General features: G+C 46.4%; 1 protein-coding gene across 1 annotated transcript in view; it reads right to left on the bottom strand.

Annotated features, from left to right (window-relative positions):
- Positions 1-9,364, bottom strand: part of SFMBT1 (Scm like with four mbt domains 1) — a gene marked incomplete at both ends in the record, with an annotated part of 155,568 nt that extends 146,204 nt beyond the window's left edge. Inside the window, 4 exons of the mRNA XM_080715374.1 lie at positions 2,486-3,376; positions 7,714-7,787; positions 7,908-8,016; positions 9,304-9,364. Coding sequence (XP_080571500.1) covers positions 2,486-3,376; positions 7,714-7,787; positions 7,908-8,016; positions 9,304-9,364 — 1,135 coding nt within the window. The remainder of the gene's footprint in view (positions 1-2,485; positions 3,377-7,713; positions 7,788-7,907; positions 8,017-9,303) is intronic.
- Positions 9,365-12,858: the final 3,494 nt, after the last annotated feature.

Genomic DNA, 12,858 nt, shown 5'->3' with positions numbered 1-12,858 from the left:
TCCACTCCCAGCCCTGTTTTTTATTCTTTATTTTGAAACGGGGTGTCTCACTACATAGCTCAAGCTGGCCATGAACCTATGATCTTCCTGTCTTAGCCTCCTAAGAAAATTTTAAGTTACTATAGATATTTAAAAACCCTAATAGTAATTTTGTGTGTATGTGGTAGTCAGGATTGAACTGAGGGGCACTCTACCTCAAGCTACATCCCAGCCCTATTTTATTTTTATTTTGAAACAGGGTCTCAACATGTTGATGAGTCCTGCTACTTGCTGAAACCTGTGATGCTCCTGTCTCAGCCTCCCAAGTACTGAGATTACAAGTGTGTATCACTAAACAGTGGGCAACTTCACAAAGCTCTTAATAGGTTTTTTGTATCTTTTTGTTTCTTGCAGTACTAGGGATGGAACCCAGGGGCATTCTACCTCCAAGTTACATCCCCAGACCTTTTTTTTTTTTTTTTTTTTTTTTTTTTTGGAAAAAGGTTCTCACTAAGTTGCAAAAGCCCTCAGTAAGTAGCTGAGGCTGTCCAGTAAGCAGGATCCTCCTGTCTCAGCCTCCCAAATGTTGGAATTACAAGGGTGCACCACCACGCCCAGCTATCCAACAGTCATTTTTAAAGCACAGAGTCCTGGCTAAAATGACCTTAACTCCAAGTTTACATACACACCTACTGTCCAGTTATAATTAATATTGCCCCCTTTCACCTTCTAAAGGGTCCTGTTTTGATGCATAATCCTTCTGTCAGAATGGTGATTGCCTTAAGGAGGGGGCAGGCATTTACTGAAAGGGAAGGACCCAAAGAGGGTCTGGTAGAGGCCTTAAAATGTTCTAAATCCATGGCCCAGGCTTGTAATCCCAGAACTTGGGAGGCTGAGACAGGAAGATCACAGGTTCAAAACCAGCCTCAGCAACCTAGTGAGACTGTTTCCAAATAAGAAATAAAATAAGAAATAAGCTTGGAAGTAGAATCCCCTGGGCTCAATCCCCAGTACCAAAAAGAAAAAAAAAAGTCCTATATCTTGATTTGAATATGGTTATTAGGGTACATACATACATAAATTATTTGAGCTGTACTCTTAAGATCTTACCTGGAAGTTATACCTCAATTTAAAAAAAACACATACAATTTCTTAAGCACATTAAAATACATTCTTAAATGTTCAAATAATTACAAAAATTTCTCCTGGACACCAAGGTGATTTCCAAGTGCATTTTTATAAATATGCACGTTTATATCGAACTTTCCAAAATGTAAGATTGATTGTTTTTAAATCTATTTTTCAAAATCGCCAAATTTTAGAACTGAGATTACACACAAAGATGAGCTGTTTGTCCTAATTTTGCAAAAAAGGAAAAGTCAAACACCCAAGACAAGATTGCTAGTGAATGACAATCAGTCACAGATCTGTTTCCTGATCTTGGGCCACTCCCGTCTCTACTTTTCTGCTAACTGCTTACAAATCTCATCTCTGAATCTACCTGTGGCATAGAAAGATTCAACTTACACCGCCGAAATGAGTTATAGGCCCCAAAGTGTAAATACGATCATCGTCCTCCCTCCTCTCAAGACAAGTTAACAGTTAACGTGCTCTGGCATTTTTCTCTGGATGTGATAACGGTAAGCATGGCATCTTTAAGAGGTGGCTCAAGAGAAAGCATACTCAAATGTTGACAAAATCTACCTTATTTCCTTTCAGAACTCTTTGATGGCTCCCGGGCTCCCGCTACGTGGGACTCACAAAACATCGCCTGAGGCCATGCGCGCCCGGCTGAGTGCCCCGCGGGGAACAGCGCCCACCCAAGAAAGCGGGTCTTCGGACCGGGGCTTCCCACCCCAGCCCGAGGGCTCAGGTCGGTCAGCCCCGAGGGTGGCCTGAGCCTGACGGCTTGGCTTTGGAGCCCACGCGAGCAACTGACATCTCGGAAAAAACTTAACACGACGTACGTTCTTTCCGCGGGAATTTATTTGTTTCCCGAGACGCTCCTGCTCCGCCGGCGCAGGCCTCGCGCCCGGCCGCGTCCTCCCCGCCGCCTCCTCGCGGCGCCGACACCGGACTTGAGAACAGAAATCGAAACGGCCGCGGCCGCGCGACGCCCGGGCCGGGGCAGGTCCGCGAGCGCGGCGGCGGCGGCGGCGCCACCGGTTGCGGCGGCCACGACCGCCCCGCGGCGCCGGGCCTCCGAGTTCCGAGCGGCCGCGCGCCGGCTGCGCTGCGGGTTCGCGCCCCGCCCGGGGCGAGCCCGGGGGCGGGTCCGCGGGGCTCGGCGGGCGGCGCGCGGGCGCGCCGGGAACTTGGGCGCCGGCGCCGCGGCCCGGGGCCACTTTCCTCAGGCCGCCGCCGCCGCCGCGAGGCCGCCCCCGCCCGCCGCCGCCCCCGCGCCCGCCGAGGCCCGCGCCCGCCGAGGCCCGCGCCGCCGTGGGCAAAGTTGCGCGGCCGCCGCCGCCCCAGGCCGCCGCGGGAAGGCCCAGCCGCCCGCGCTTACCTGCCGCGAGTTTTCGCGCGCGCTCGGCGGTCGCTCGCGGGCCCTCGCCCGCACGCGCCGGCTTTCTTTCTTTCTTTCGCTCTCTCCGCTCGCCCGCGCCGGCGCCTTTGCCGCTCGCGCCGCCCGCGCCCGCGCCCGCGCCGCCTCCCTGCTGGGCTCGGCGGAGCCGGCGGCCGCAGCTCTCCCCGCCCCCTCCCCGCGCGCGGCGGCGGCGCCCGGCGCTCCGACTCTTCCAATATGGCACGGGCACAGGGCGCATGCGCCCGCGCCCCGCCCGCGCCCGCGCCCCTCGCCGTGCGCCCGGCCCGGACGGCCCCCGACGGCGCCGCGCAGGCCGCTCCGCGGGGAGGGCCGCGCCGCACGCGTTCGCGGGGGGGCGCGGCGGGAGCCCGTGGCGGCGGGGCGCGCCTTTCGGGACCCAGGCGGGCGGCCGGTGCCCGCGCTCCGCGGACGGCCGACGCGCGCCCCGAGCGCTCCGCCTGCACGCGGGAGGCGCCCCGAGAGTCAGCGTGGCCGCTCGAGGGCCACCGGGAGCGCCGAGCCCGAGCCCGAGCCCCCCGGCCGCCGCGGCAGCCTCGCAGCCCGAGAGGCCGGCGGGCAGAGCGTCCCCAGCGCCTCCCTCCCCCGCCGCCAGGCAGGTGCCGGCCGGACACACCTGCCCGCCGGAGTCCCGGGAAGGGGGCGCAGCCCCGGCGCCGGGCTGGAAGGTGAGACCCTGGAAGTTGGTCTGTCCGGGCACGGACGGCGCCCCCGCTGCCAGAAGGTCCCCGGGACCCAAATGCAAGACGCGCGGCCACCTGTCACTGATCCCGCCGCCCCGGAAAATGTTATCCCACTTGACAGAACCACGCTGCAGGTTGGATTTGAATCCAGATTTTTCTTTAAGCACCCCTGAAAAGACGGAGGCACAAATGTAAATAAAGTTTCCAGTTATTACTACGGAATTTAACTTTTTCTGGCAAAACTTCCACAAAGATCCGTATATTTACATAGTTGCAACCACATGTTTTCTTTTGCTACTTTCATTAATATTCCTTTTTACTATCCACTCAGTCCCCTAACATGATCTATTTCATTTATTCGCAGTTGTTTGCTAATATATCCTTGAGTCCTGCAATCCAGACACATTCCTGGGAGTGGAAAAATTCCCAGGAAGAAGGCTATGAACGGCCAGATGATTTTGCCCTAGAGTGCCAAATGACTTTCCCAAGGAGCTGCCCCAATTATTCTGTCTCCTCCAAAGAACAAGTGTAAGGAGTTTAATACAAATTTCCAAGCATTGAGTGCCTGTCTTTTCTCCTCTACATTCTATCTATTGATAGTTCAAGGTTACCTTACTCGGCATTTCTTAGGTAACTAAATATTCAAATCCCATGCATTTACTATCTCTATTCTCCCTTCTGCGAATGATCTGTTCATATACATTTATCTGTTGGGGACTTGCACCTCTTCTGACGTTAAAAAAGCATTTTCTGCATTACAGATGTTATCCCTTTGTTATCACTGATACAAAAATTTCCCCCCTGTTCCTTCGTTTGTTTATTCTAACGTTCAATCTGTCATGCTAGTCCTTTTTGATTTTTTACATTGCATCACTACTGACAAAGTAAGTTTTCTTCCACCTGATAAGTATTTTTACTGCTGGTTTTGTACGATTTCTTTTTATATTTAATTTATTGATTACTATCTGATGATTTTGTTTTGCTTTATTGTAGAGTCAAATGTAGATTTAACTCACCACCTCTCAATAGTAGTTAACTGCTTATGCAGTCATCATTTATTAAATAATTCTTCTCTTACCATTTGTTTCATCAAACCTACTTTTATGCTAAGCTTTTGGTTTGGGTTGGTATCTTTTCTATTTTTTGTTTGTTTTTGTACTGATGATAGAACCCAGGGGCATTATACCTCTGAGCTACACCCCCAGCCCTATTTTTTAGTCTTTTTATTTCCTGAAACAGGGTCTCACTGAGCTGCAAAGGGCCTTGCTAAGTAGCTGAGGCTGTTTGCGAACTGCAGTCCTCCAGTCTCAGCCTCCCACAAGTGTGAGCCACCACACCCAGCTCCTGGTATATTTCTGGATTCTCTCTTTCCTCCCATAGATCTTGGCATGAACAAATACCATAAGGATATAAACATAGCTTCTTTGAAATAGGTTCTTACATCTGACAAGGCTCAATTCCTCCTCATGGGATCGTTACTTTTCAGAATATCACTTGATATCCACAGTGGTTTATTTGTCCACATATATTCCAAGATAATCATATTGGTTCAGAGCAGTGACCTTGAGGATGAACCTTCCAGATTCAACAGTTGGCAGCCCTATGACATTGGCCAGTGACTTATTTTTCTAGGCTTTATAGTCAGTGTTGGTCTATAAAATGGGGATAGGTATAATACCTTCCTCACAAGCTCAGTGCCTAGCACATATTAAATGTTTAGTAAATGTCAGTTATTGTTGTTAATGATATTTTTGGTTCCAAAGACACATTAAGATTTGGCATGGAGTTATACTAATCTAGGAACTAGCTTAAACAAATCTGTAACATTTCACTTTCCTAACTAATTCTGTAATATTTCACTTTCCTAACTAAGATGTGCTGTTTTTCAAGTTATTTAAATATTATAAAACTCCCAGATAGAAGCCAGGTCTCTTCTTGACCCCAGCCTTTCCCCACTGTTCACCTTCATAGCCCCTTTGAAAGAGCAAAGAGCCACAATAAGCAGTTGAAAACTACCATTGTGCATCTGCCTTGTGCCAGGCCTGCGAGGCCTGGGTTGTGAGTGTGCACCTCCTGCAACATTCCTCATAGGTCATGCATTCATTGTAGACAAAGCAAACAAGAGCTTTTGGGTCAACTCTAGTGAGAGACACAGCTAGGCCACAAATGGGAGGTTCCAGCTCCTCAACTACTCTGCTTCTGGGAAATTTGGCTTGGGGATAGTGACAAGGAGGTGTTCCCCAAAAGAGCCTCCCTGGACTTCCTGATACACCTTGTGGAAGTCTAAAACCCCACCATGGCCTCTAAGATCAGAGGCCCATTCTCCCACTGGCATGTCCTACCCACCTGACTTGCCAGCTGAACTTGTCTATATGCCTTGTTCTCTCCACTCCATGAGTATGTTACAGTCCCTCCCACAGGCCTAGTGCCTCCACCCCACCTCCTCAGTCCCTCCCACAGGCCAACATGACCTGGGGATGGAACCCAGGGCATTCTACCTCTGAGCTGCACCCCCAGCCCTATGTTTTATTCTTTATTTTGAAACAGGGTCTCACTGAGTTGCAAAGGGCCTCACTAAGTGTAGCTAAGGCTGTCTGTGAACCGCGATCCTCCCATCTCAGCCTCCCAAATGCTGGGATTACAAGCGTGAGCTACCACGCCTGGCTTTTATTCTTAATTTTGAAAAAAGTTCTCATTAAGTTTCAGAGGGGCTCACTAGTAGCTGAGGCTGGCCATGAACCTGCAATCCTCCTGTTTCAGCCTTCCAAGTACTGGTATTACAAGTGTGTGCACCACACCTGGCCTAATGTGTATGGTTTTTGATGAGGTAATTAGTATATATACATATACTATTATATAATTAACTCTTATCTAGGTGTGGTGGCACACACTTGTAATAATCCTAGTACTTGGAAGGCTGAGACAGAAGGATCCCAGGTTCACTGCCAGCCTCAGCTACTTAGTAAGGCCCTCCACAATTTAATGAAACTCTGTTTCAAAATAAAGAATCCAAGTCGGGCATGGTGGGACACACTAGTAATCTCAGCATTTGGGAGGCTGAGACAGGAGGATCACAGTTGTGGCCAGCTTCAGCTACTTAGTGAGGCCCTTTGTAATTCAATGAGACCCTGTCTCAAAATAAAAAATAAAAACGAGGGCTGGGGGTATAGCTTGGAGGTAGAATGCCCCTGGATTTCATTCCCAGTACTGCAAAAAAAAATAATAATAATAATTAAGAATAAAAAATAGGGCTGGGGGTATATAGCGCAGAGGTAGAATGTGCCTGGGTTCAATCCTCAGTACTGCCAAAAAAAAAAAAAAATACACATTAAAAAGTCATACCATGACTTAACCACTGGGACAAATTCTGAGAAATGCATCTTTAGGTGAATTTTGTCCCTGTGGGAAGATCATAGAGTAAACTTAGACAAACTGAGATGGCTATGACATCACTAGGCAATATAGTCTAATGACACCAGTCATGTATGTAGTTCTCATAAACTGAAATACTGTAATGTAGCACAAGACTGTTTACATGTGTACATATATGTAAATATATACATTCTGTATATGCCTTTCAGTGGAGCATCTAGTTCCCATCCCTTGTGGTCCTCTACTTGCCTGCTTTGAATACTCTGTTAAAAATAAGAGCTGGTAGCCCGGCGTGGTGGTGCATGCTTGTAATCCCAGCATTTGGAAAGCTGAGACTGGAGGGTCCCGGTTCAAGGACAGCCTCAGCTACATAACAAGGCCCTTCACAACTCAGTGAGACTCTGTTTTTAAAATAAAAAGACTAAAAAAATAGGGCTTGGGGTGTACCTTGGATGTACAGTGCCCCTGGGTTCCATACCCGGTACCGGAAAAAAATATATAGTAAAAGCTGGTGCCCGGCGTGGTGGCTCACACTTGTAATCCCAGCATTTGGAAAGCTGAGACAGGAAGATCCGGGTTCACAGACAGCTTCAGCTACTTAGTCTCTTTCCAACTTGGTAAGACCCTGTTTCAAAATAAATAATAAAAAATAGGGCTGGGGGTATAGCTTGGAAGTACAATGCCCCTGGGTTCCAGCCCCAGTACTACAAAAATAATAAATAAGTAAATAAATAAATAAATAAATATAAGAGCTGGTAATGGTGGTCCACACTTGTAATCCTAGCAGTTAGGAGGCTGAGACAGGACAGTCTCAGCAAGTTTTGAGACTCTCAACAACTTAACAAGACTATTTCCAAAATAAAATAGGGCTGAAGGATGTAGCTTGGAGGTAGAATTGTCTGGGTTCAGTTCCCAGAAGTACAATAAATGAGTAAATAAATAAATAAGTAATCAGACACCCAGGCTTCACCCTGAAGAAGCCAGTTCCAAGAGACTCAGCTGGGCTGAGCAGCTTGTATTTGGAAATAAGATGCTGAATCTCCCTACATTGGCCCAGTGCTCCTCTCTGACTGCCTGCAGCCCAGAAGCCAGGATGGAGCAGAGAGCAGAGACCTCAAGTCCATTATCACGCACCTGGAGAGGATAGGGTGGGAGAGTTGTGAAAAGGGTAGTCATCAGGGTCTTGGAAGGGACTTGGCAGTGCAAGCCTACACAGGAGCAAAGAGCATAAAGGGAGATCTGAGTAGGGGCCTCCCAGTCACTCTCCATAGCTACCTGCCAGCATCACTCTGCAGCCCAGAGTCCTCTCTCACACCCTGCCTGCCTGCCTGCCAGTCCCATCGCCTCTGTCCCATTCCATGATTTTTCTCATTCTGCCATTTTTCTCATTAGTATCCAGGTATAACTTACATGGGATTGCATGAAAATGAAGAGCTTCTGGAAACAAGAACATCAACCAAGAGCCAACAGAATGAAAGAAGATTTTTGCCAACTACTCTTCATATAAAGGACTAATATCTAAAATATACTGAGAACTCAAGAAACTCAGAACTAAGAAAACAAATAACCCAATCAAAAAATGGGCAAGTGAATTAAATAGACACTTCACAAAGGAAGAAATTCAAATGGCCAATAAATGCATGAAAAAAATGCTCAACATCATTAGCAATCAGAGAGATGCAAATCAAAACTACCCTGAAAATTTACCTAACTCCAACTAGAATGGCGATCATTCAAAACACAAACAACAGGCTGGGCATGTTGGTGCATGCTTGTAATCCCAGCACTTGGGAGGCTGAGACAGGAGGATCGCACAGGTTCGAATCCAGCCTCAGCTCCTTAGTGAGGCTCTCAGCAATTTAGTAAGACCCTGTTTCCAAATAAAGTATACAATAGGTCTGGGAGTATAGCCCGGAGGTAGAAAAGCTCCTGGGTTCCACCCCCAGTACCACCAAACCAACAAACAAACACAAACAACAACAAATGTTGGTGAGGATATGGAGAAGTGGGAACTCTGAAACATTGTTGGTGGGATTGCAAATTAGTGCAACTACTTTGGAAAACAGTATGGAGGATCTTCAGAAGAATGGGAATGAACCTACCATATGATTCAGTAATACCACTTCTGGGTATCTAACCAAAAGAAAGGAAACCAAACTACCAAACTAATGTATGCATATATATGTTCTGCACAATTCACCATTGCCAAACTATGGAATGGAACCAGCCAAGATGTCCATAAACAGATGAATGGATTACAAAACTGTGGAATATGTACACAATGGAATTTTACTCAGCCATAAAGAGGAACACTGTTATGTCATTTACAGGGAAATGAATGGAACTGGAGGACATTATGCTAAGTGAGATTAGTCAGTCATAAAAAATAAATCAGATGCTCTCCTAATATGTGAAATCTAGAGAGAAGTCATAAGAGGAACTCTAGATGAAGAAGGAGATTCTATAGATGAGCAAATAAGGCAACCTGAGGGGATGGGAGGGGGAAGAGGGAAATTATCTAATGCACATGATGTACTTTAACAAACATATCAAAGTCAATCAGTAAGCCAACATGAGAAGGAGGGAGGGGAAGGGAATGGGTGGGAATTGGGTAAGGGATAATTGAGTGATGTATGCATGTATGTCTCCACCATCTTGTATCCCATTAAGATGTATGACTACAATGCACCAATAAAAAAAATATTTTTAAATAACTAGGCCCACCTCCAGATGGGGTGATAGGTAGGGCTCTTTCAGTCAACTGAAGGTCTGTGATAGAGACCATTTCTGCGTGTGTGTGTGTGTGTGTTACTGGGTATTGAAACCAGAGGTGCTCTACTACCACTGAGTTACACCCCTGACCCTTTTATTTTTTATTTTGAGACAGGGTCTCATTAAATTGCCCATGCTGGCCTCAAACCTGTAATCCTCCTGCCTTAGCCTCCTGAGTAGCTGGGATCACAGGTGTGTGCCTCTGTGCCCAGTGGCAGAGGACCTTCTAAGGATGAAGAGCATTTGGAATCATCACACATTACTGTTGGTGTTTCGTTTAAAGTTACACACATGATTACCTATGAACCCAGCTACTACACTCTGGAGTATTTACCCAAGAGAAATAAAAAAACAGTAGTGCACAACTGTCATCCCAGTACTTGGGAGACAGATAAAATTGCAGGTTCACAGCCAGCCTCAGCAACTTAGCGCGGCCCTCCCCATGGGGCATGGCAGCACATGCCTGTAATCCCAGTACTTGGAGAGGTGGAGACAAGAATCGCAGGTTCACAGCCAGCCTCAGCATTTTAGCAAGGTCCTCCCCAACTGAATGAGACTTTGTTTCAAAATAAAAAATAAAATAGGTAAGGTGTAACTGGAAGGTAGAATAATTCCAACTGGGTTCAATCCCCAGTACCAAAATAATAATTTTAAATAAATGAAATAGGGCAAAGGGTATAGCTCAGAGATAGAATGCCTCCACATGGCTGCACACACAGAATTGCATAGAAACATTGGCACAGTTGTGTTCATCATAGACCAACACAGCCTGAATGGCCATCAACAGGAGACTAGACCCACAAGTGTAGGCTACCTAACCATACAATGGCTACAACTATCACCAACAATAAAGAATGGACACTTGTTACACAAGGAGACACAGATGAATCTAAAAACCATTATACTGGTCAAAAGCCAGACACATGGGCATATGGCACACATCTGTAATCCCAGTGACTCAGGAGGCTGCGGCAAGAGATCCCAAGTTCAAGGTCAGTTTGGGCAACTTAGAACCTGTCTCAAAAGTGGCTGGAGCCAGATGTGGTAACAAGAGCCTGTAATCCCAGTATTTAGGAGACTGACACAGGGATATTGCAGGTTTGAGGCCAACCTCAGCAATTTAGCAAGACCTTCCGAAATGTAGCAAGGCTCTATTTAAAAATTTAAAAAGAGCTACAGGTGTAGCTTGGAGGTAAAATGCTCCTGGGTTCAATCCCTAATACAAAAAATTATTGGGGATTAAATCCAGGATCATTCACCTCTGAGCTACACCGTCCAGCCCTATTTTATTCTTTATTTTGAAATAGGGTCTCACTAAGTTGCAGAGGGCCTCACTAAATAGCTGAGGCTGGCTGTGGACCTACATTCCTCCTGTCTCAGCCTCCCAAGTACTGGGATTACAAGCATGTACCACCAGACCCGGCTCAAAAAAAATTAATTTAATTTAAAGCTTAATAAGTCAGGCATGGTGGGGCATGCCTGTAATTCCAGTACTTGGGAGACTGAGACAGTAATATGGTAAGTTTGAGACTAGCCTCAGCAACTTACAAGTCTCTCAATAACTTAGCAAGAAACCCTGTTAAAAAAAAATAAAAAATAAAGCCATAGATGGTGTCACATGCCTGTAATCCCAGTACTTGGGAGGATCAGGAGGATCACAGGTTCAAAACCAACCTCAGAATTTAATGAGACTCTCAGCAGACTAGTAAGACTCTATTTCAAACAAAAAGTAAGACTCTGGTCAAGATGGCAGTGGCCGCACCACAGCAGCAATGGTTGGCAACAGCCAAGTAGGACATGTATTCCTCTGAGAAACCCTGGACAACAGATTTTGGTTTAATATATGATTGGGGAAAAATACGGAGACATTTCAAGTCATGACTTCCTATCTAAAATATAAGAATGGAAAATGGTGGAATTAGAGGCAAGATGGCAGCATGGTGCCTGCCACCACAAAAAAGTGATTTTTGGAAGAACATCCCAGAAGAGATCAGAAAGTAGACTGCTCCTGCTGCACATGCTCAGGAATTCTTAATAACATATTCTGTAAGAAAAATATTCAGGGCGCATTGGAAGGAGCCCAGCATGGCCAGCCGGGATGTCCAGCCGCAGTCCCGGGGACCTCGGCACTCATGGCTGCTGGCTCCTCTGGCTCCTCTATGCCACGCTGGAGGCCAGGGTACCCTCAGAGCAGCAGATCCACTCTCCATGGTGAAGCTGTGGGCCTCCACCTTTGGAGGGGAGACAAAATTTATTGCTACTAGGTATTTGGGCTCCCAGCTTTTGCAAAAGACACACACACACACACACTATATATATATATATGATATTAGATATTGTAGATATTGTAGATATTATATATATATTATATATATTATATATATTATATATATTATATATATTATATATATTATATATATTATATATATATATGGAAGAAAAAAGTGGGAACCTCTGTAGACGACCTGCCCACAGAGATGGGGACTGGGGTCTGCCGCACAGCAAAAGGCCAGTGGGTCCCTGCAATCGTGTGGTCACTGCCTCACCCCATCTCTTAGTAGATCTTAGATCTTAGATCCAAGTGATCTTTATTAAAAAATTGGGTGTGTGCCAGGCATGGTGGTGCACGCTTATAATCATTCCATCAACAGATGAGTGGATTACAAAACTATGAGATATGTACACAATGGAATTTTACCCAGCCATAAAGGGGAAAAAAATTTTTAAAAAAGTGAAAAAGCTGGGCATGGTGGTGCACGCTTGTAATCCCCACGCTTGGGAGGCTGAGACAGGAGGATCACGCAGGTTCAAAGCCAGCCTCAGCTGGCTTAAGAGATCCTGTTTCCAAATAAAAATATAAAATAGGTCTGGAGTGTAGCCTGGAGGTAGAAGGCCCCTGGGTTCCATCCCCAGTACCAGTAAAAATAAAAAAATAAAAAAGTGAGAAAGATTAAGAGTGAGGCTCAGAGGCAGAATGTCCCTGGGTTCAATCCACAGTACCAATAAATGAATAAATAAATAGTAAGTAAATACTAAAAAGGCCTGGGAGTGTAGCTTGGAGGTAAAATATCCCTGGGTTTAATCTCCAGTACCACACACAAAAAAAAGTGCTTAAAAAATAAAAGAATAAGCCAGATGTGCTAGCGCAGGCCTGTAATCCCAGTACTTGGGAGTACAGGAAGATCTTAGATTTTCAGCCAGCTTCAGCAACTTACTGATGTCCTTAGGAACTTATTGAGACCCTGTTTCCAAACAATAGGGCTGGAGATGTAGCTCAGAGGTAGCATGCCCCTGGGGTTCTATCTGCAGAAAGAAAAGGAAGGAGAGAGAGAGGAGAGAGAGAAGAGAGAGAGAGGAGAGGGAGAGAGAGAGAGAGAGAGAGAGAGAGAGAGAGAGAGAGAGAGAAAGAAGAAGAAGAAGAAGAAGAAGAAGAAGAAGAAGAAGAAGGAGGAGGAGGAGGAGGAGGAGGAGGAGGAGGAGGAGGAGGAGGAAGAAAGCGAAGGAAGG

This window comes from Muscardinus avellanarius (assembly GCF_963383645.1).
Source record: "Muscardinus avellanarius genome assembly, chromosome: 18".
NCBI lineage: Eukaryota > Metazoa > Chordata > Mammalia > Rodentia > Gliridae > Muscardinus > Muscardinus avellanarius.
This window is presented reverse-complemented; position numbering and strand designations above follow the sequence as displayed.